The sequence below is a fragment of the Calypte anna genome, chromosome 10, assembly GCF_003957555.1.
Source record: "Calypte anna isolate BGI_N300 chromosome 10, bCalAnn1_v1.p, whole genome shotgun sequence".
Taxonomy (NCBI): Eukaryota; Metazoa; Chordata; class Aves; order Apodiformes; family Trochilidae; genus Calypte; species Calypte anna.
The window spans coordinates 4,531,984-4,554,892 of NC_044256.1; the positions used below are offsets into that span (position 1 = coordinate 4,531,984).

At 35.7% G+C, this 22,909-nt stretch overlaps 1 protein-coding gene across 2 annotated transcripts in view; it reads left to right on the top strand.

The window, feature by feature from the left end:
- Positions 1–21,016, top strand: part of CGNL1 (cingulin like 1) — a 53,686-nt gene extending 32,670 nt beyond the window's left edge. For both annotated transcript variants that reach the window (XM_030457401.1, XM_030457402.1), the window contains exons 9-19: positions 2,897–3,103; positions 3,973–4,077; positions 8,660–8,812; positions 9,446–9,616; positions 11,853–12,014; positions 12,783–12,872; positions 16,815–16,898; positions 18,115–18,239; positions 18,786–18,894; positions 19,842–20,005; positions 20,654–21,016. In XM_030457401.1, the coding sequence (XP_030313261.1) occupies positions 2,897–3,103; positions 3,973–4,077; positions 8,660–8,812; positions 9,446–9,616; positions 11,853–12,014; positions 12,783–12,872; positions 16,815–16,898; positions 18,115–18,239; positions 18,786–18,894; positions 19,842–20,005; positions 20,654–20,792 (1,509 nt within the window). In that variant the 3' untranslated portion in view covers positions 20,793–21,016. The remainder of the gene's footprint in view (positions 1–2,896; positions 3,104–3,972; positions 4,078–8,659; positions 8,813–9,445; positions 9,617–11,852; positions 12,015–12,782; positions 12,873–16,814; positions 16,899–18,114; positions 18,240–18,785; positions 18,895–19,841; positions 20,006–20,653) is intronic.
- Positions 21,017–22,909: the final 1,893 nt, after the last annotated feature.

Genomic DNA, 22,909 nt, shown 5'->3' on the forward strand with positions numbered 1-22,909 from the left:
TAAGAAAAATGTCCATGCTCCAACTACAACACAGTAAAGCTGCCCATATATACTGAGAGTTCTTCTGCCATCTTGGAAAAAAAAAAGATGTCAGTGTATGTATGTATTGTTTGTATTTCTTTAAAGACATACACCTTTTGGGGGAAAGAAAGCAATTTTCTGTGAATAGTTAAGTTATGTGAAGGTTGCTGAGGTTGTTGGAGACCTGTGAAGATCTGCTGGCTTAGTGTTGGTCACTCAGGCAGCTAGAACTTTGGGCAGGTTTACTTATATACCAAATTTATTTCCAAGATTTTAAATTAGGTTAATAAAGATAATACTTGCACTTGATACTTCCCTGCCTTTTTCGTAAATATTCAGCTAGCTTCTTGCTAACCTAGTGAAATACATAGTGGAAAAGGAGAGAGAATACCAGTTTAGTTTAATTTTTGTGGCTGGAACAGGATCCCAAGATACAGCAAAGGGCAGGCTGGGGTAGACCTCTAGCTATGACTTCATTAGAGTAGGTAGAACTTAATTGTAAAGCTGTTAGGTTAAATACAAATATATATGTGTATCTCTTGTGTATGTTTATGTATGTGGATATGGGGGGTTTGTTTTGTTGTTTACTTTTGTGTGTGCATGTACTGTAAATTAAATAATGCTTCCTGTGTAGAGGAAACCATGGAGGTGAGATGGTGAGGTAGTACCCGGAATCTTCAGGTACAGTGTGGGTCTGCTGCAGCCCTCTTGTACTGTGCAGCCCCGGGTAGGCAGTTGGATGAAAAAGAACAGACAAATCAACATTCCTTTCTCTCAGCTCCCCAGAATGCATCAGCTGCTTTCACTCAGCTCCAGAAAGGGGAAATGAGACAAAAAAGGAGTTGCTGGTGGAGTGCTTGCTAATTAGTACAACTTTGCTTTATGCAAAAAGAAAAAATTAAAGGAATATATAAATGCTATTGAAATTTTAGTTTGTGAGAACTGAAAGCATGAGCAGGGATTTATTTCAGAGCTTTTAGCAGGTTGTGTACTGAGAAGAACAAGTTTTTTCAGTATTTTCAAAAGACCAGAACTTGTCAGCCTGCTTATGCTGCCAGTTTTTGTATAATAAGTTCATTGACCTCGTAGACAGTCTGAGTGTTTTCTGAATTCCCGCTTTATCAAACTAATTTGCATGATTTTAAAGCTGTTGCTTGCTAGGAAACAATCTAGAGAGGGTGCACTTTGTAAACACTCTTTTATATAACTTTTTGCTTATTCCTTTTGGGAGTGGGGAGACCAAAATCAGGAGCTGCAATCAAAAGCAGCATAGCTGGAGTGATTTTCATGCTTTCATAAAATGTTTAACAAAATAGTGCCTTACCAAACCACTTTGTAGGATTTCTTATGGTTTCACCCACATAAATGCAATTTCACGTGCAAAAATGTTATGCTCTGGTAATTAATTGCCTATTGTTACCAGATGATGTAGAGGTTAAAGGATTAAATAGATTCCAAAAGTATTAGAGAAATTAATAGATGATACATTCATGAAGGAAAAAATGTTGAGACTGGGCAGTGTGTAAAGGGGAAAGGCTCACCCTGTAGTTCTTCCTGTTCTTTTCCATAAATATCAGCTATGGCCACTGCAGAGAATATTGGTCTAGATTGACTCATATGTCTGCTCCAGTGTTCTTACTGTTGTTTAAGGCCTTAATTTAGAAGGCAATGGGCCTGTACATGAGAACTGCACCTTTGTGCAGAGTCTTGATTTGTATCAGGCCCTGAATGCCCAAGAGCAAGAACCACAAATTATATCTCAAATTCTTTTATGTTCTTTGGAGGGAATCCTGACTGCCAGTACAATGAAGGGCAAAGATTAAATCTTTCCAGCTCTTTACCCCACTGAATTAAATGTTTATGAGTACTTACCTTGTCTGTGTTATAGTATAACTGTATACTATAACAATATAGACAGATATGCTTCCACTCAAGGTTTCCATGATAAATGGTAGGGTGTTTTCAAGAGGGTAAGTGGTGAGACTAAGGTGTGAAGATGAGCTCTGAAAAGCTCCATGATGCAGCAAGTGGCCAGGCCAAAAAAAAAAAAAAAAAATCTATCACGTGATAAATCGTGATGAGTAGCTTGTTGTAATTTGTCTTTGTTATATATTAATTTGAGTGTCTGGAAAAAAAAATCAACAAAACCAGTGTGTCTTTTTGAATACAAGTTGCTGAAAACCAAGCAAGCCCAAGTGTGGGCTGTATGATATGCAGGTAGAGCTGCACCAATACCATTGTAAGGTACTTCCAGTCTCTATAGCTTGTTCATGCCTGCTCACCATCTGCTCTTCTGTGCTGGCAGAGCACTTTGACTGTTTTAAAACAGTGTGGGGCTGATCCTGTTGATTCTGTTCCCTAGGTTGAATTATTCTGCACATGCACAGAGTTTCATAGATGTAGAGTGTAGTATGTTAGTGCTTGGAAGAAGCAGTGGGGTCAGACTGTCTAAGTTTTGTGTGACTGTGGAAGACACTTCATCAGTATGTTTTTCCCTAAAGATCCATATGGCTTTTGATGTTTGTGGAGGTTTTTTTAGGTTTGTTGGAATTATCTCACTATGAGATTTGGTAATGAAAATATTTTAGGGAAATAAAAAACTATGTTAAGGTGAAAATGTGATGAAAGGCATGAGACTGTTCAAATGCTGTATGTTACTTTAGCTAGCACAAGGGCATGCCTGAGGAAAAAAATTCTTGTGTGTTTTCACACATTAATATGAATTAAAAAATACTTTTGTAATGCACGCATACTTCTTTGACATTTCAAAGTTATATGCTAGCTACATTTGCTGTGGTGCCATAGGAAACTTCTATTGGAGAACAGCATGAGTTATTATTATTTTTTTAAATATTATATAATGTGTTTTCACTAGAGTGCTGCTGTCCTTGCCAGTGAAAGAAATGCTGCACAAGAGGTGCGAAGTAGTATAGAAAATCAAGTCAGAGGGCTGAACGAGGAAAATGAACAGTTGAAGAGAACAATTGATGAGTTAAAGAGTAAAATTGAAGAGCTGCACAAAGAAATTGATAATATGAAAGGAAAAGAAAATTCAGTGGAGGAAAAAGCAAAGAAATATGAGGTAAGTTAAGAACACAAGCTCCTTAAGTAGTCTCCTTCCTGTTTGCAAAGGTTGCATTGTAGAACAAATAGTGAGGAAGAGGAGGACAGGCGATAGAATCATAGAATCATAGAATCCTTGGGGTTGGAAGGGACCTCGAAAGATCATCTAGTCCAACCCTCCCTGCCAGAGCAGGGCCACCTAGAGCACTTCGCATAGGAACGTGTCCAGGCGGGTTTTGAATGTCTCCAGTGAAGGAGACTCCACGACCCCCCTGGGCAGCCTGTTCCAGGGCTCTGTCACCCTTACAGGAAAAAAATTTTCCGGATATTCAACTTGAACCTCCTGTGCTCCAATTTACACCCATTACCCCTTGTCCTATCACTGGTCACCACTGAGAAGAGCCTAACTCCATCTCCCTGACACTCACCCCTTACATATTTGAACACACTGATGAGGTCACCCCTCAGTCTCCTTTTCTCCAAACTAAAGAGACCCAGCTCCCTCAGCCTTTCCTCATAAGGGAGATGTTCCACTCCCTTAATCATCTTAGTAGCTCTGCGCTGGACTCTTTCAAGCACTTCCCTGTCCTTCTTGAACTGAGGGGCCCAGAACTGGACACAATACTCCAGGTGCGGCCTCACCAATGCAGAATAGAGGGGGAGGAGAACCTCTCTTGACCTACTAGGCTAAGCAAAACAGCAGGTTGTCAAGAAGCAGGATACAGTCTGTTGAGATGTATAAGAAAGATTTTGCCAGTGAAAACCAGTGTAAAAGCAAGTCACAGCTTGGAGCTGGGGAGGTTAGAGGGAGGCCAGAGTAAACATATTTTATAGCACTGTTTACTTGTTTACTGCTATTTCTAAGTGTATCAAATCACATCATTGCAGGAAGAGAAACAGCAATTAGAAGAAGCTTTGAAACATGCTGAAAAGGAAGTGAAAGAACTGGTAGTATTAAAGAAGTCTTTGGAAAGCCAACTAGAAGATATGCAGGTAAGAACAAGAGCCATTTGGATTATTTAAATTTCTTTCTTGTTTATGTGAGTCACCACTGCTTTCTACAGTGTAACATCTCATTCTTTTCTGAAGTACACTGTGTTTTACAGTCGAGATCTCAATGCAGTGTTCAAATGTTTCCTGTAAACATAGTATCACACTACTGTGTTGTATTTTTAATAATTTATTAACTTATTTTTAGCAGTGTGTCTTAATTGCAAATGCTTCATGGAACTGGTATATTTCATCACAAAACCAGAGAAATTTAACACATATCACTAGGACTTGCAGCCTCTTAAACTCTGTGTAAAGTCCTTTTTCCACCCTGCTCCTTATTCTACTCAGTATCAAGGAAAGGATATACTTTCTCCCAGATTATCTGCAAGTGGGTTATAAACCAAGGGTCAGTTGTGTTAACCAGCATGTTCTTATGGTGCAGTTAATTGTGGTAAAAAGGAAAAGAAAACAAACAACCAAACCAACAAACCAAGAAGAAAATTCTACTTTGTCTTTAAAGTGAGATGAGCTAGAGGAATATAAATTTTGTTTCTACAGAATGTTTTTAAGTTGATGTTCCTTGTAATGACATGAGTAAGTGTTTCATACTTGGCTTTTTGTCAGTTGGTTTTGTTTTTTTTTTTTTTCTCTGTTTATCTGTTCTACCTCACTGAACCTCCAGATTTGCTTGTATGTATTACTGATAGTCTGTATCATCACCATAGCTGGCCCCTTGTTCCTCACTGGCATACAATGAGTGCTGCTTGCCAGGAGCTCTCTTCTGTCACAGTCTGGTTTGACCTTCCTGCACAACATGAATCAGTGCACCATATGCATCTCCTGAATCTTGATTAGCTTTGGCTCAAGATGCTTCAAAAGTGTGCTCTTTCTTTTCTGTTTATGCATCCTTCAGGGCATAAGGCCAAGTAATGCTGTCTCCAGGCTGCTCTCCAAATAAAAAAAAATCTAGAAAAGGTGACAGAAAGAAGAGTCTGTCTTGCCTTTTTATTCACAATTTATGACTAATTTCTGGCACATTAAATGTGATCCTCTTTCTGATTCTACACTCTTCTTGTCCACCAAATGTGAGCACTAATGGACTTCAGTGGTCCCTTTTTTTTAGAACAGTTCAGCATTTCTGTCTTTAGATTTTTGCTTGTTTTTAACAATAATGTTGTGCAGTAGGCTGCTTTGACTTTGACAATTTAGATGACAAACACTGGCACAGTAACAACCCTTATCACAGTGGAAAGTTAATTCTTGACTGGCTCGTCGTGCTTTTTTACATGGTACAAACTACTTTTAATGGAGGACTGGGATAAGAATGACAATGAAAATATGAATAGAATTGTAAGAGTTACTGTAAACATAGCAAAATCTATTCCTCCTCCATCCCATATTTCTACCTGTAAAAGCTAAATCTGGCATACACCTAATTATTATAGACAAGTTGATTTAATGCTTTTGACTAAAATCAGCCTCAGTTTATATTGAAATTTTATTTATGGCTAGTCAAGCAAGTAGTCTTTTTTTAGTGTCTCATGATGTTTTATAACTTCTGTTTTAGAGCAGTCCACATATGGCATATTATTGCCCCTGAATAATACTGCAAGAATGAAGTAGTATCTCTTGCAGTGCTCAGTTTTCGTGAGCGTTTCAACCTATACCTCTTTTTTCAAGTTTCCTACTGGCAACATATGAGAAAAAACACAATTATGCTTTACTGGTGCTTTCACTATTTGAAGAATCAATGATTCTAAAGCATTGTTGCTACCTAAATAACACAGATTATAGTATGGACATATGCTAATAGATTTTGAAAAATAAAATCTGCAGAATAGTGGAGTAAGGGAACTGCTTTTTCCAGCCAAGTAGAATTTGTCAAGGCCAGAGAACAATCAGCTATTATAAACTTTTCCAAAGACAATGGTTGTGAACGTGATCCATCTAATTGTGCAGTAAAACTTGTCTGTTTGGTAAGAAACAGCACTGATGTAAATTTCTTTTCAGTCTTGTATTATGTGTGTACTCAAAGAAGCCTTTCCTTTCCCCTGTCACTAATAAATGTAATTTACCAGAAGGGAAGGCTGGAAATCGATAGGAACTTTGCTGGGTGCAGAAAATGCTTAGCCCTGTGTAGCTTCTTGCTCCTAGGGCTGATCCTGAGGCCTCAGGGTTTAGCCCATTCCTGGACGATGTCCTAGGGCTGTTCCTGGGGCTCCGGGATCTACCCCTTCTTGCCTGCTCCTGGAGCTCCTCGAGCTGTGGACTTCTCCATCCTCACTGAAGAGTGAGAGCTCTCTCCGTGGGTGTCAGCTGCTCTCTTATTGGCCCCCTGCTCCTGCACATGCTCAGGAGGGAGGCCAGACACAGGTGAACCCACACCCACTCATCAATAACTCAGGGCACCTGGTCCTGTCTCACTACAGCCCTGTGATTCTCATGGGGCATGAAAGACTTTAAGAGATGTGTGGTAATGAGAACATGAAGCACCTGAAATTCAGTTCCCATAATATTCTGTAGCAGCATTGCTGCTGTCATTTTGTTGTTGAAATAACTAAAACCAAATTCAACACAACTCAAATTTCTCTTTGCAACAAGTCAGTTATTGCATTTTCTATTAAAGCAATAGTGAATACAACTGCAGAACACTTTCCAATTTTTAGTGATGCATTTAGTATTTCTTTTTCATCCTTCTTGGTAACAAACAGTAAAAATATAGTTATGAAAATGGGGAGATGTGATACACGTAAATACAGATTTGGCTTTTCAGGATACCAGGATATAACTCAAAGGAGAAAAAGCTAAATTTCAGTTTCGGGCATTTAATTATTTTACATATCTGACAATCAAGCAAAAGTTAGCAAGACCTGATGAAAACTGAAGTAATCCAATGCTTGCATCAAGCCCCATACTATTAATTTCTTTTAAAATTGTTATTATTCATACTTAATTTTGCAATTTGGTGGAGTAGTAGAATAAATTTCTTCACATATTAGTGGCTGATTTTATTTACTTGGTTGTTATTTTGTTTTTTGATGTTGCTTATAATCCTGAAGACAGTCACCAGATTTGTTCTGATGTTTACTTTGCTTTTCAGCACACTGGAAGTGCAGAATAGCATCCTGCTGGCACTATTATTCATCTGTTCAAGTATGGAACATTATCAGGGTCCCAAGGCTTAAGCAGCTTCTAGAACTGAGGTGCTAAAATTAAGAACCTTGAAAAGGTTCAAAGTATTTTGGTGTCAGCTAAACCAATTTTGGTGTAGAATTAGATTTTGCAACATATCATGCCACCAGCATGTTTTAAGGTTATGTATACACTTCTTAGTCATCCATCATAACTTCTGTTTTTATCAGAGATGCCTTTTGTTGACAAGTTATATACAAAAGCAAGTGAGACAACAGTTCTGAAGAAGTCTTAAACTTGTAACATTTGGTGGTGTTCTTTCTTTCCTCTTAGAACAATTATTTTTCAAGATTCTGATTTATATTGCCTACAGATTTACTACTGTGTTTTGACATTTTTGAAGTACAATAAAATAAGCATCATAAGTATCAGACATTCAATAAAACTTTGTATTTCCAATATTAAAGTGTAAAGCAATGTCTTGGAATGCTTTTTACAATATATGTTTATTTAATTATTTACAATCTTCTGTTGGAATGTAAACTTTCTATAATCTGGTTGAAATCAATTTAGCAGTGCCTCTCAGACTGCATAAACAGCAACTCTCTTCTTCTAGTCTTGCAGTGCATTTAGAGTTGGACCATTAAGATATTTTATTATGGAGGGAGAAAGAAGAAGTGAGTCCCCCTTGCAGATGAAAGACTAAACTGCTTTCCTTCTATTGGAATGAACTAGTGACAGTCAGTTCCTCTGCTGATGGATAGAATTTAGGGTAGGTTCTTGAGCATCCTAAGTATGATAAGAGAAACATTTGGAGCTCATCACAGATGAGCATAATCATAGCTCTGCAGTTCATTCAGAATGTAATCCAGCCAGGAGTTGCAAGGTTCTGTTTGCACAGCATCTGTCACAATGAGACATCATCTTGCTTAAGGCTTCTGGGTGCTACAGAACCACAGCAACAGGAAAGAAAAGTCCCCAATAGTTACTTCTCACTCATTGTAGGAAAAGCTTGTGGTTGTTTTTTTCTTGTTGTTGTAGGTTGGTTGGGTTTGTTTTGTTTTAAGTTGGGGAAAATGGTTTTGTTGAGGAAACATTTAAGGGAGCATTAAAGAAAACATGGAAAATGTGAAAGCTGAAATAGATACTGAACGTTGTGCTGACAAGTGTGTAACTGCAGAGGATTGTTAGCTTTGCATGTAGCAGAATAAAGAAAAGGGTCTATGTTTGGTCCTGTGAATGTCGGAACAGTATTTTAGGAGTTTATAGAAAAGATGAAGCCACTGTGTTGCTAAAATACAGGCTAGCAAATTATTAACTCAGTAAACTATTTATTTATTTGTTTAATGTTGCAAGAGCTGTGGCATAGTGAGTGCTATAGAACATTCCTTTAAGGCCTTAGAAAAAGAAGTCTACATTTCATTGTATATATTTTTTTAATCTACTGTAGGAGAACATCCGTTGCATCTCCCAGGAGCGGCAGCAGTTAACTCAGCAGTTAAAAGATGAAATTCACCAGAAGGAACATTTAAAGCAGATAAAGAATGAGATGGAGAATGAACAAAGGGAACTGAACAAGACTGTTGAAAAGTTACAGGAGAAGGTATGAGTTCATGCCAAAGGGACTGAAAGAATCTAAATATCTAAATGAGCTTCCAAATTGTAAAGATTGGTTTTTTCTTTCTTAATGTGTAAAAGTGAAAGCGAAATGTAAACTTTAGTATTAGTCTCTTTAACCTACAGATTATCAGTAAAAGCTTTCAGGGCTTGAACAGTGGTTGGCACACTGCCATTTCAAAATAATGTTGTGGAGCCATTCTGTTTTGTTTAAACAAGATGGCAGATTTGAGTTCAGTTCCCTATGCTGCAGTGATATGTCAGAGTTTTCAGCTGATTCTCAAAATGCTACTGAATTACACTTATTTTGCCAGCTGTGTGTAAACTGTGCAACTCGATATACTGAAGTATCGTGTAGAGTTTGTTACATCAGTCAGCTAGAAGAACTGCAGGCAGATAAAACAGAATAGTCTTGCCAGCATATTATTAGAAAATAATGTTAGTGTGTTGGGTTTTCACACTTCTGCATAGAAATTAATTGGGCAACATTAATCAATAAATTTTTCATTTAAAAATACAGAGCTGAATATTGAACCTGGAGAAAAAAAAGGAATTTTGGTGTATTAAGCATGGTAGAAACTTTTGTAGCACTATTTTTAGCATGCACTTTTTTTCCCAGATGTCTGAAATGGTAGAAATCTCACAAACATCAGCTCTGGAGCTCCAGAGCCAACTTGATGAATACAAGGAGAAACATCGCAAGGAACTTGCAGATCTGCAAAGGCAGCTAAGAGAGAAAAACCTTGAGGTAGAAAAATCACGCCTGACAGCCATGAGGATGCAAGATGAGGTAATGACTCATAAACTCAGTGACAAATTCTGACCTTTGACCTAGAATTCAGCTCATAGTTTTCAAGACAATGAATGTTTGCTCTCAGACTTATGTGTACTTCATCATGAGAGACTGATCTCAATCAAAATGCTTTTGAGTTTCATTCTTCATTTTGATGATCATCATGTTCCTTCTGCCAGGGAAATGAGGCTTCCTGTTCATGACAGATAAATGTGGTGTTTGACAAGTGAATGTATCTTAAGTGATATGGCAAGGATTCCATTGATGATCTGCTGCTCTTTTCATGCCTTCTAGTGAAGGAACTGAGAGCGTGGAAATATTATTGAATCAGTTAAAAAAACAACATAGCCATTATTTAGAAAACCAACCAAACAAAGGAACAAAACTAAACAAAATTCTGGCTCTAAAGGAGTTGACATACACTCTTCCTTCATTTGAGCCAAGTTCAAAGGTGTCTGTGCAACCAAGAATCAACCACAGTGTTGATGTGTCTGCCTCTGAATGTTTAAATTTTGTGATAAAGCTAATCCAGTCTTTTAAAGATCTGCAAATACTTGTTCTGCAATTGGAACAACTATGAGAACACACAGGTCACCAGTGTTTTCCATATATAGAATACCTTAATAGTTTATTATTTTTCCAGTTCAGAGCTTTTTTAATGTTGCCTTCTTCCCTCAACAAACTTACTTTAAATTCGTTTTAAAAGAACAGCAATATAAGGAAGTATATTATTCTATCTTCCTTTTATATTCCATTCAGAGATGAAGAAACTTTGTAAAGGGATGAAGACTTGAAATGTGTAAGATAAAACCAGGGAATTGAGAATATGGCTTTTAAGTTGACTAAATGAGAACAGAAGGCTTAAATAAATTATGTGTGTGTGTATGTAACTATCTATACACAGTGTTTACAATTATTACAAAAATATTTTTAGTATTATCTATTACAACTACAAAACAAAAATAATAAACCTTCATTATTTGACAAAAAGATGGAAGACTCATGGAATTCTGCATCCCCATGAGGCAATATTTAAAATCTTAGGGCTTTAAAAATGCAGTATGGCAGTCAGCTACAAAATAGGAAACAAAATCTGAAAAATATAGGATTGGCAGGTTAAACAGCAGACTTTATAAAGAGACAGGACAATTGAAAGTCTTTATTGTCTCTTCCTCTCTTGTGTTTAACAAGAAGTACAAATAGATACTCCTCCATTCAACATGAAAGAGTCTATTGTCTAAAAATCCTCTTGGGTAGGTGTCATACTGCACAAAACTTTTTTTTTCTAGGAGTCTCATTAAAAGGCACGAATTGCAATGCTGGTAACATGAGTAGCATTCTCTTGTTCTAGCATAGAAAATATGAAACAGTCTTATAAGGCAGTATGGAAGTTTTTAATTGCTGTGACTCTTGTAAATTCTCTATGGATACATAAAATATCTTGAAAGCAGTCAATCCAATGTTATTCTGAGACATTATATGCATATGTAATGTTATTAATACACAGGTCTCTGCACTTAATTAGGTGTTTCCCAAGTCATGCAGACATCCAGTGTTTTGTTGTCAGGACTTAGCAATAGATAGCAAACTCTGTAAACATTTGCTAATACATTATTTTAGCTTCATCACTAGAATAAGAACTTGACTGAACAGAGGAAGACTAGGGAAGACTGAATGCTGAAGAAAAAAACACCTCATCATATATTATATAAATGTCAAATTAAGTTACAAGCATAGGGGATGATCACAGATCATCCTACTGTATCTAAAAGTCATACAAATACACACATATGTGTTGGCAATTATGCCATTTGTAAAATGCTGTCATCGAAGTGCCCCAGACATGTAAACAACAGAATTATTAAGAGTTGAAGTATTGGTAATCTAGTCTGAGAAGGAAAGTAATAATATTGCAAAAGTTCCAAAGATACACTTTTTTAGAAAATTGCAAACATTCTGGAAAGAAATCAATTTTTAAAACTTCACTATGAATGATTGTCACCCTAAAATCTCTAGGGTGAAGCATCTCTTTAGAGCTGATATTTAATCCAAGTTTATTTTCTTGGTGCCATCTTGTGGATAGAAAGAAAAATTACTCTGAAAAGCAAATAACTGCATGGGATTCCTGTCAGCCTTCTGGATCTGACATGTTTGTAGTCGGTTCCCTTTACTGACTCTACATACTTATAGCAAGTACATTATTAAGTGTATTACCATAATCTTATTGTTTCAGATGCGTCTCATGGAAGAAAACTTGAGGGACCATCAGAGAGCTCAGGATGAAGCAATAACAAAAACTCAGCTGCTAGAACAGACTGTAAAAGGCTTGGAGTATGAACTGGAAGCCAAAAACCACTTAAAAGATGATCGGGCAAGACAAATCAAAATAATGGAGGTAAAAGATGTTTTTAGGGTTAAGTGTCTTACTAGATTTGATTTTAACTTTGGTATTTCACATGTTTCTTCCTGGGAAGAAACAAAAGAAATTGATTTTGTTGAAAACCCATGTGGTGCTACTGCAGGGATTATCCTGGTATATTCTACAGGTGATCTGTTATCTGTTATACCTGTTCCAGTGTGATGTGTTCCAAATTGCTATTATTCTTTCATAATTTTAGATAACTTGAGTTATAACAAGAATTTATCAGACAAAATAGTATGATTTTAGTTCACAGGCCTATCACTCAGAACTTCAAAAGTATATAGAAATGTAAATTATATTTAAAGTCTAATTCCAATTCATTTCAGGAGTCTAAAGGCATCATTGTTCTGTTTTTATAGGTTTAGCTTCAGAACTGTTCAGTTCAATGGAGCTGCCCTTTTGACTTTCATTAGCAAACACTTTTATACCGTTGTATGAAAAGAAATTTGTCTTCCAAATGTGTAATTTAGACATTCTTAACACAGTCTCCAAAAACACTACAGACTTTCTCCCAATTTCTTGAAATTTGTCGGAGTGATCAAAAAATGAAATTAAACTTCTATTTTACATCTGTCAAGGCTTTTTCTAGACTCTGCATGTGGATTCAGAGGCGTTTCACTTTTCAAGCCTGGTCCTTCAGCCAGTTTGAGCCCTTAAAGTTTAAGGAAGAATGTCCTGGTAAGCAATCTGAAGAGGATGGGAAAGTTCTATGTTAAAATGAGTTTTCTTTCATCCACTTAGGACAAGTTATCTCACCTGGAACTTGAGCTTGATGAAGAAAAGACTAATTCAGATTTGTTATCTGAGAGGATCAGTAGATGCAGAGAACAGGTACTTGAATGATTTTTCCAACTGTTTTGTAATGATGATGAAAATGTGGTATTAGGGTCATAAAAAATATTGATTAAATAATTATTAGCAATAAGGTTTATATACTATATTTAAGCTGAATACTGTACTATACTTAAGCAGAATATTAAATAAAACCACGGTCCACAAACATGATTAAATTCACTCCTCCATGTTATAGAGTCTTGATTTCAGAGGAGTAGTAGCTTAGGAAACTGTGGAATTAATTAGTGAAGTCAGCTGAACTGACAGTGCTGGCCAGTTTCAACAGAGAGCAAACTTTGTTTTTCAACACTTGTGTAAAAACTGATGAAGGTATATTAAAGATAAGGCAGTTGGAAAGCATATTCTACATAAAAGCATCTGTCATTAGTTTCAGAAGTGTTATATAAATAAATAGCTCAGGGAGTAGAATTTATTAACAAGGCTGTGTCTCACGGGGCAGAAAAAAATGTAAAGGTTAAGTCAGGTTTGCCTAGGTAAGTGAAACCTATTATAGTAATTCAAACAATTAACAAAAAGATTATTGACTGTAAAAGTAGAAAAAAGTTGTAAAGATTGTGAGAACTGTATGATGAGGTATCAGTCAAGATAAAAAGTAATTTAGGTAGAGATCCTCACATAAAGGAATATTCTGTCTTTGATTTCAGTAAGTGGTAGTGGGAAGTGGAGAGAGCTAATGGAAATGAGTCCATTAAGCTGGAAATTGCTAAATCTAGGAGATGTAAGGGTTCATTGTTCTGAATAAAGAGGCCATAGTGATATTACTTAAAATTTCTGAAAGAATTTACATATGAAATTTGAGGTCCTCTAACAAAGATTTATAATAAACCAGAAAAGAAGAGGCTGTGGCCTGATGGCTGAAAAATCAGACAATCCTCACCAATTCTTGTACTCTCTGAAAAAGCAAATAGGAGACTAACTTCAACAGTTGTTCCTAGTAAGCATGAAAAATGGACTAGTTAGTTTCTGTGACAATTTCAGAATAAACTCAGAATGATAAAATTGCACTGGCTGCATCATTCACTTCTTTTTGGTTAATTGTTCCCAGTGGATGGCTCAATATCTATATATACTTATCTATATATCTATAAATATATATACCTGCTATTTATCTGGCACGAGGTGTGGGAAGCAATCCAATAAAAATGGGGATGGGAAGGTTGCTTTTCAATTCTGTTAGATCAAAAGGGTTGGTTTGGCTTCAGCTTATTTGTAAAACACCTTTTTTTTGGTCACATACTTCAGAATTGTGTATGTAGGTCAAGACATTTCTTATTGTTTTTCTCCACTTAGGTATTAACTTGAAACCTAGGCCATGAACCTAGTGTGAGATGGTAAATGATCTCTAACATATCATTAGAAATCAAATTGCTTTCACTAACAATAAACTCAACATCTGCTCCTAAGCCTAAAGCTAGCACAAAATTCTGTTTTGTCTAATAGAGCTTTGTAAAATCTGATGCTGTTACTTTCCTCAATTCTTTGTTTTTAGTATTGTTCAAATCCAGCTGTACTTTTGCCTTAAGCTGCAGAAATAGTTTATTCTTTTAAAGTAATTGAAATATATTAGATAAGGGAAAGGTAAAATATGAAGCATAAAGCTCCACATGGTACGTACCACAAACCTATTTTAAATTATGTTAAATTAGTGAAAAGCTTGAGCATATTTTGTCAGACAACTGCTTTTTTTTCCTTTGTGTGTATTTATTATGTGTTTAATAACAAGAAGTGTAAGGAATCAGTGAAAACAGTTCCCACCTCCTCCAGCAAGAATTGTCTTACTGCTCTACTCTTCTTACAAGCTCTTGTAAATATATTCAAATAGCTTCTTGATCTTAATCAGATATAGCACATTTTTTCTCTCACACTGATTTTCTTTGAGGCTACTTTTACCATGTGGTGTCCACCAACAGTAGCAGTCATCTTAGAAACATAATAATTGTCCTCTAAATAATTCCTTTATTTGGATCTTATGAAGGTTGCACAAATTTGTCACAGCCTATGAGCACAGTAAGAGCACAGTAGAGCTTCAGAGTGGTCCATTAAGCACGTTCCTACACAAAACAAAAACCCTTTCTCCTCTCAACAGTTGCATTTATAATTAGTCATTCATTTTCCTAGAAATTTTGTGTTAATTTTACTGTGTCTGTGTTCATGGCTAAAGCAATTACAATGGGTTAAATTCTGTGCAACCCCTCACATTATATCATTTTCCTGTGTATTTCATGAATAAGTGCTCCTGTTGTATGCAAGTGATTTTAATTCTATCTGTAAATCAGTATTTTAATACATAAAGTAGTGTTTTGCTATACAATGTATTTATTATTATTATTATTATTATGCTTCTGTGCATCAGTGAGAGCTTTTAGGAAATTATCCAGCTGTTGAGAATAGAGCCACATGCCAACATTTGTAGCCCAGGAACTGTTACAACCTTAGTTTTCAGAAGTGCTTTCTGGAATCATACTGTGACATAACATATGCAGCTGCATGCCTTGTTACCACTGTTTGTATTCATATACTTGTTTCAAAGCTACAAAAACTTCTTTTAAACATGTGACTAACTAAAAATATATCTCTTAATATTATGTGGTAAAAAAAGAAGACCCAAGGTGAAATTTAATGTACTGTACTTTTGTTTAACCTTCACATTCTAAGCATTGCTTTTGGATTTCTTTATGCAAGAACTCCCAGTGGCTTCTGAAAGACCTTTAGTCAGATAAATCTGTAACTTTGAGCTGCTTGACTGTGTTGCTGTGTTTTTGCAAATTCACATGTAACTGTTGCAGAGCAGAGAAGAATGCTGTGGCCACTGAAGCCTTTGTCCAGTCTTTTTCAGATAAAGTACCTGGCAGAGATGTTCCCCAGGTGATACTCATCATCATGCAGAGAACAGCACAAATGCTGGGGTAACCTTAGCTCTGCTTTCAAAGGCATTTGCAAAGGCTTGAGGGCTGTCTCATCAGCAATGAGAGGGGAAAAAAAGTATTTGGGCACTATAGACTTTTTTCCTTTAGCCCTGAAGTTTCATCAGCAGCTGTTGGCAGTTCAGAGTTTCTCTCTGATCCTCAGGATTATTATTTTTTTCCCAGTCAAGTCCAACAGTGAGATAAAACAAACTAATGCTGTGTTCTTATCTCGATTATGTTTAAGGTCTTGCATGAGAGATGCAGAGAACATGCTTTTGTTTTGGTTACTGAATACGTAACTGAAATATTTACATAAATTGTAGCAAAAGCTGTGTTCTAAGAAAACAAACAAAGCTCCCCAAATCTAGAAGTCTGTGCTCTCCTGGTCTGACAGACATAAAATTGACTGGAGGAGTGGAGCAGTGTTCGTATCCAGTATGCATCACTCTGTTGAGAAAGAGCTTTTATTGGTCTCACAAGCACAGGAAAAGGTAATTGTCAGTACGAGTGGCTCACTGAGCTCTAGGCACTTCTCTGCAGTTAGCAGTTTGTATTTAATTAGGTGAAACTTTAAAGTAGCCTAGCTAGCAGCTTAAAGGTAAGATGCCATTTCAGAGTTTCAGAGCTGAGTATGAGGAAAACAACTGTAGAAAATGTTTGAAGATTTATGTGATATTCTGGAATTTGGTTCCCTGCCACATTGTGTCTCTCAAGCACAGTTTTAGACTTCAGTTCCCTGCTATACTGAATATCAGCAATACTCAATGTGGCTGGAAAATGCCTTGAATAAGCAATTGGAGTAACGTGGGCTTCCTGAAGTGGAAAATTTTGTCTGATAATGTAATTCTAAAATTCATCTGAAATGATGTTTCTTGAGTTCTAATAAAGAGCAATGCTTTCCTCATAGTGTAGGTATACATAGTTTATGTCCATGTGTATATACTCAAACATTCAGTATCATATAGATAAATGTAAAATATGTTAAAATTTTTGACCTTTTTTTCTGTAATAGATTGAGCAAATGAGGACAGAGCTTCTTCAGGAAAGAGCTATAAAACAAGATTTGGAGTGTGACAAAATTTCATTGGAAAGACAGGTAATTATGGCTGGCATTATCATCACTCTAGCAAGATAGCAGCTGGGTACCTGCCTTCATTAGGAAATTTAAATAAACCTTTAAGGAATGCAGTATGTGGTAGCTGCCACTATCCCACCATAGTGTGCTACTGGAAGTACATGTTAGTAAGAATAGTTTAAAAAACAGTACATTAAAAATACTTCCCAGCTTTTTGCAACCTGTTATTCTGCAGCTCAGTGGTCTTTGAAAGCAGGACTACCATCAGAGGCCCTAGCTGAGATCCAGAGAAGAGCTATCCTAGCAACTCATAATGTTATTGACAGTCTCTAGAACATAAACCAGTCTGTAATGTGAATTTAGAGAAAACTTTATATTGGACACAATTTGGTGCCTTAAATTAATGAAATTCATTAGTGAAACAAGTGAAATTATTCCTATCTGAACTGTCTGAGAAAAAAAAGAATGCCATCTACTGGTATACCCCATGTACATCCTTATATTTTCACTTTTCTGTCACTGAATTTTGGTGTTTGAGATCTGTGAGAGATTTGTTTGAAGTTCTGTAAGAAAGAGCTTTATTTTCTGTTCCTCGTGTAACTTTTTTTTCTGGCAACTTTATCAACTAGTCCCCATTGAAAACCTAAATTACCTACCCTCATAAAAATAAAAGTGTAAATCTGAGCACAAAGTCTGCTTTTACAAATTGTGCAGCTTGCCAAGTTTTTCAGACCATTTATGTAGTAGGAGTAGTATTGCAGAGTTAGGAAAGGGGGCAGAATTCCACAGTAGAAGCTTTGATAGAGTAAAGGGACATTGGATACTGATAATTTCTTTGTCTACTTGTTTTAGCCATATATCAGTAAGTTAAAGGGGAAGAATACAGAATTTGACAAAATAATTGTGCAGAGAATGAGAATAATAGTAGCCAGTGCTATTTGAAAAAAATTGGCATATTTAAAGATGCTGTTGGGAGGGGCTTGCAATCATCTGAAGTCCAAGGACCCATTTAAGCCTAAAACTATAACTCAAGCTTAACACTGATTTCTTTTTAATAAAGCATAGTAATAGCAGATCATTTGTATTAAACAGTAAAATTACAGTGACTCTTTTTCCATATTTCATAAATAAAATTCTACTCCTCACCATGTGTCTGCTTGGAGAAATATCTTTGCTGTCAAGGTGACATTTGTTAATATGAGCATGTGTGTAGTAATCAAGTATGTTCCAACTGCAGAACAAAGACCTGAAGAGTCGAATCCTTCACTTGGAGGGTTCTTACCGATCCAGTAAAGAGGGACTGGTTGCTCAGATGGAAGCACGGATAACCGAGCTAGAGGCACGACTGGAGAATGAAGAGAGGTGAAACTAGTTGTGATAAGATCAAAACAAGCACATTTATGTTTCTTAACATGACCTGTTGCTAATATTAAGTCTCTAATACAGTTAATTGATTTTTTTTTTTCTCACAAACACCAAATTAAAATGGTTGCTCTTTCATACAAGTATTGCAAATTTTTTTTTAACTGAAGGCACCCTAGGAGGTGCCATATAAATTTAAATCTGAGCACATTGCTAACATGATTCCATCTATTATTTTGTCAATGTCAGATATCAGTAACAGGCTTGGAAATTAATACTTCCATTTTCATGTTCATTTCATTGTTTAATCCTGGAGGAATGTGTTTATTTTAATTGTTGCTCTGGGGACAAAAGAAATTCCCCTTAGGGGTTAATGCTTTTGAACAGATTTCTTAAGAAGTTGTATGAAATCAGTAAATCAAAGCAGGAGCTCTTAGTATTTATTTAATTCTTAGAAGAGTGCTACGGAATCATATCAACAGGATTGGAAGTATTTTTAGTTCCTTTTTCCACAAGCTTCTCTTTTGTTTGTTTTGTTTCTTCTAGGGATAGAGCTAATTTCCAACTAAGTAACCGCAGGCTTGAAAGAAAAGTGAAAGAGTTAATGTTGCAAGTAGATGATGAACATCTCTCATTGACTGATCAGAAGGACCAGGTAAAGATTAATATGCAAATGTGTGATATTAAATTCTACATGCATAAATCACCTATAAAAGATGCAAGAAGAATATAAATGGATACTGGTTACCCTGGTCTTTATTAACCCCCATTTAGTGAGATTGTCTTCACATTCTTTTATCTGGTGCTAAATTGCTACTCATTTCTAGAATTCTGTACAGGAAGCCCTTATGAAAAGCAATGTTAAAATTATTTTAAGAAATAAAGCCAGTAACAGACATAATATGATCCTTTAAATATATGCACCAACATGTGATCCTATCAACACGCACACCAGCACATAATTTATTTTAGTTTGCCACCATAAAATTTTGTTAAAAGAAAGGAGCTATTAATCGTTAAGTATAGGCAACAAGTATGAGGCATGCATTGATATCCTAATAGCAATGTGCTTTACTATTCCTGGGGTCTTTGTTGATTCCTTGCTGAAGACATGGTGTGTTTAAGTACATGAGTCAAAGAACAGTGTGTTTCAAACTGCAGACATCTGCTAAGGGAACAATCTTTTAAAAAACTCCGGGGTTTAAGAGGTGTTTTAAAGTATCTGTGTGTAGTGTAATATGTGTATATATGTGTGTGTGTGTGTGTGTGTGTGTATATATATATATATACATACATATATATATATGCTTAACTTAGACACACTAACAGCTCAAGTGTTCCCTTACTCATTACCACCTCTTACTATCACATAACACTGTCAAACTCAACTGAAGTTACATTTACTTGTTGCTGTTTTGTGGGGTTTTTTTTAATTTGTATCCCATCACTTTGAGAAAAGTCTAATTCTGACTGTTGAGTATATCTGTAGCTTATGATTATAGTGTCACTATGCTGGAACAGTTGTCTCTCTCATAGATGCTGGAAGAATAAAATTCCTGTATTAGAATAGACCTTTAATCAGCTAACTTGTAAATATTTCAGCTGAGTTTACGTTTGAAAGCAATGAAACGTCAGGTTCAAGAAGCTGAAGAAGAAATTGACAGACTGGAAAGTGCTAAAAAGAAACTCCAGAGAGAACTGGAAGAGCAACAAGACATGAATGAAGAATTGCAAGGGAAACTTAATGCTGCAAAGAAGGAATTAAGGTAGGATGAGTTACCAGACCTTACAAATACATTTCACACCACCAGTCACAAGATTGATCTATTGCTGCTTTAGTCCATAAACTGAAGGCTTCCTCTAAAAAATTTAAAGTTTGTCGTAAGAAGACAGAGTTTAAGAGACAGGGGTGTGAAATTCTTCTGCATTTTCTTTCTCCACAAATGTTTTCCACCTCTTTCCAGGGTGCTTTAGGTGCCCAAAGTTTCTTTCCAAGATCTGCCTGCTGAATAAAGTCATTAAGGAAGGGAATAAAGAAATGGAAAACGAGTTGAAACTCGACACTCCTGCCATTTGTAGTAATAAAATTTTCCTGGTAATGACTGAGAGGTACAGCTGTTCCATATTAATTTTCCTTAGCCATCTTTGAATATCTCAGTGTGCAAAGTTTAGTTTCCCTTCTCTGCAACTTGAGTTAGAAGTCCTTGAAATTATTGACTGATCTTCATTCTCTTCCGTGTTACTTTCATGTCAGATGTGATCTGTGATAAACTACCCCTACTGGAGCACAAGTTTCTTTGACATCCTTGAAAAATCTAAATCCTACCTGTCAGTGCTTTAAGTTGTTTTGCATAAATGTTCTGCATGCAGATAGACAGTTTTAATGGCAAAGTTTTGTATTTTTGTTTCATTAGACTGAAGAAGTCACCAAGTAAAGTGTTGGCTGATTCTGATGATGATGACGATGATGATGATTTCAGCACGGATGGTGATAGTTTCTGTGAAGCACCTGCAGGAAATAATTTTTCAAAAGACGATGACACGAAAATGTAAATAAGTATTGAATCTGTGTTGAATAACATAAATTATCAAGAAACTGGATAATCTAGAAGCCAAATGACATAAAGGGATTTAAGAGTTGGAAATACAGCGTTTCCGTCCATACTGTGCCATTTTCTTTCTTAGATTTCCACTGTTTATTATATAAAATCTGGTTGCGTTATAAAAAAAGCTATAAAACATGGATATATATATATAGATATATATCTGCAACTAAAACCCAGGGGCAATATTTCACATGGGAAATGTTATTTTGTTAAAACTCTGATTAAGTAAAAAGCCATTTGAAAGTAATTCAGAATTAGTTTGTAATTATTAAAAGCTTTTCCCTAAAATTAAGGAAACTACAAAATATTATTTAATAAATGTAATTAGGGGGAAATTATGTATAAAATGTTGTAAATATTTTAAACCTTATATTTTTATTGACTACTTCAATACTATTTTGTAAAGTTTCAAATATTATATAAATCAGTTTCATATGTACTTAAATTTATACTGAATGCTACATTTGGGTTTTGACTACGAACACAAATTAAAATTAATACATTTTGTGCATTACAGAGCAGATTCACAGTGCCTGAGCCAGGAAGTATGTTCCCATTTTAAAACCAGTTTCATTGTGTGAATTGTATATATTAGAGATCAAATGTTAATACTGCCTGTTGACCTGAAAGAGACCATCACAGCTGAATGATCAGTGAGGTTTGCCTACAGCTTTCTTGTAAACTTTGTTTGGGACACTTTCTGTTCTTAGTGGGGAAGGGTGAAAATGAAGTCAGTTATTACATGGCATCTTTTCATTATCTGGCAAGAAATTGCACCAAGAAAACACAAACCATGTTATCTAATTTTTCTTTCTAAACCATTCTTGAGCAACTATTTGTGATAGGTTGCAGTGTGTGGTTATATGTGCAGATATATATTAGTATTTCATTTTACAGAAGTATCTGCATATGAGGTGATCGATCTGTTAACAAACTACAGGAAATTTAGAAGAAAAAAAAGTATTGGAGGTTTTATTTTAAAACCATTTTCTATGTTATTGCTTTTTTTTTTTCAACTTACATTGCACCGTTTTTTGCTTCTATGCAACTCTAGAATTTTAAGAAAAGGGCACTACTACATAACTTTGCTAATTAACCATAGCTAAATCCTCTCTGATTATTAGTATTTGTCTCCAGCTACAGGTTAGTGGGCACTTCTTCATCCAATAGTAGTGTAATGTAACTGTGAAAAATACTTTCAACTGAAGTTTTTCAGAGCTTCCATTATTCCCACAAAGGCATATAATGAAGAGGACAAATTCATCAGTTCTGAAAGTGAGGCTGATATAGTTAGTTAAGGCAGAAGTCTTAGCAACAGCAGCATCCATTTTCATATGGTTCTATGAAATGAAATTCTGGCCTGCAGGAGTGGTTCATGCATAGTACATTACTGACTCTTTTGGCATGGAATTCCAATTGATTTTGATGGTTTGAGATAAATGGAAAATAATATGAACAACGCAGTTGTAATACTCTGAATCTTGTCTATCTTGTATCCTTTCAGTTACCATACGTTATGATTTTATTGCAGTACTGGCTTAACTATTTTGACAACACAGAAAAAAGCCTTTCCTCCAAAGTCTGCATTATACTGTGCTGACAATCATCATATAACCTGTGGAGAACTACTTTTTTGTTGTTTCATTTGCATGTTTGTGTAGGCTTAACTTTAAACAACTGCTTCCAATCTCCAGTACTTTGTCCTAATGTTCATAGATGACTGTTATTTCAAACCACTGGAAGAAAACAACTTAATATTGCATCTACCTCCAGTTACACTAAACTGTACAAGACAAGTTCACTTCAAATAAACAGTCATCTGTTTCAGTTCTCCAACATATGCATCTTCCATTGAAATTCAATTGTCATATCAAGCTACATGCACATACAATGCATATGTTTCCCAGATATTTATTTTCTTGTTATATGTTAGTGTAAATTTTATGTATTTTCTTCTTTTTGGATAGCTATTTCTTTGTTACTTCTGAAGCAGGTGGCAGATGTAACATCTAGAAGACTTCTTCTCTCATTCAAGTTATTGTAGGCTAGAAGGAAAGTTATGCA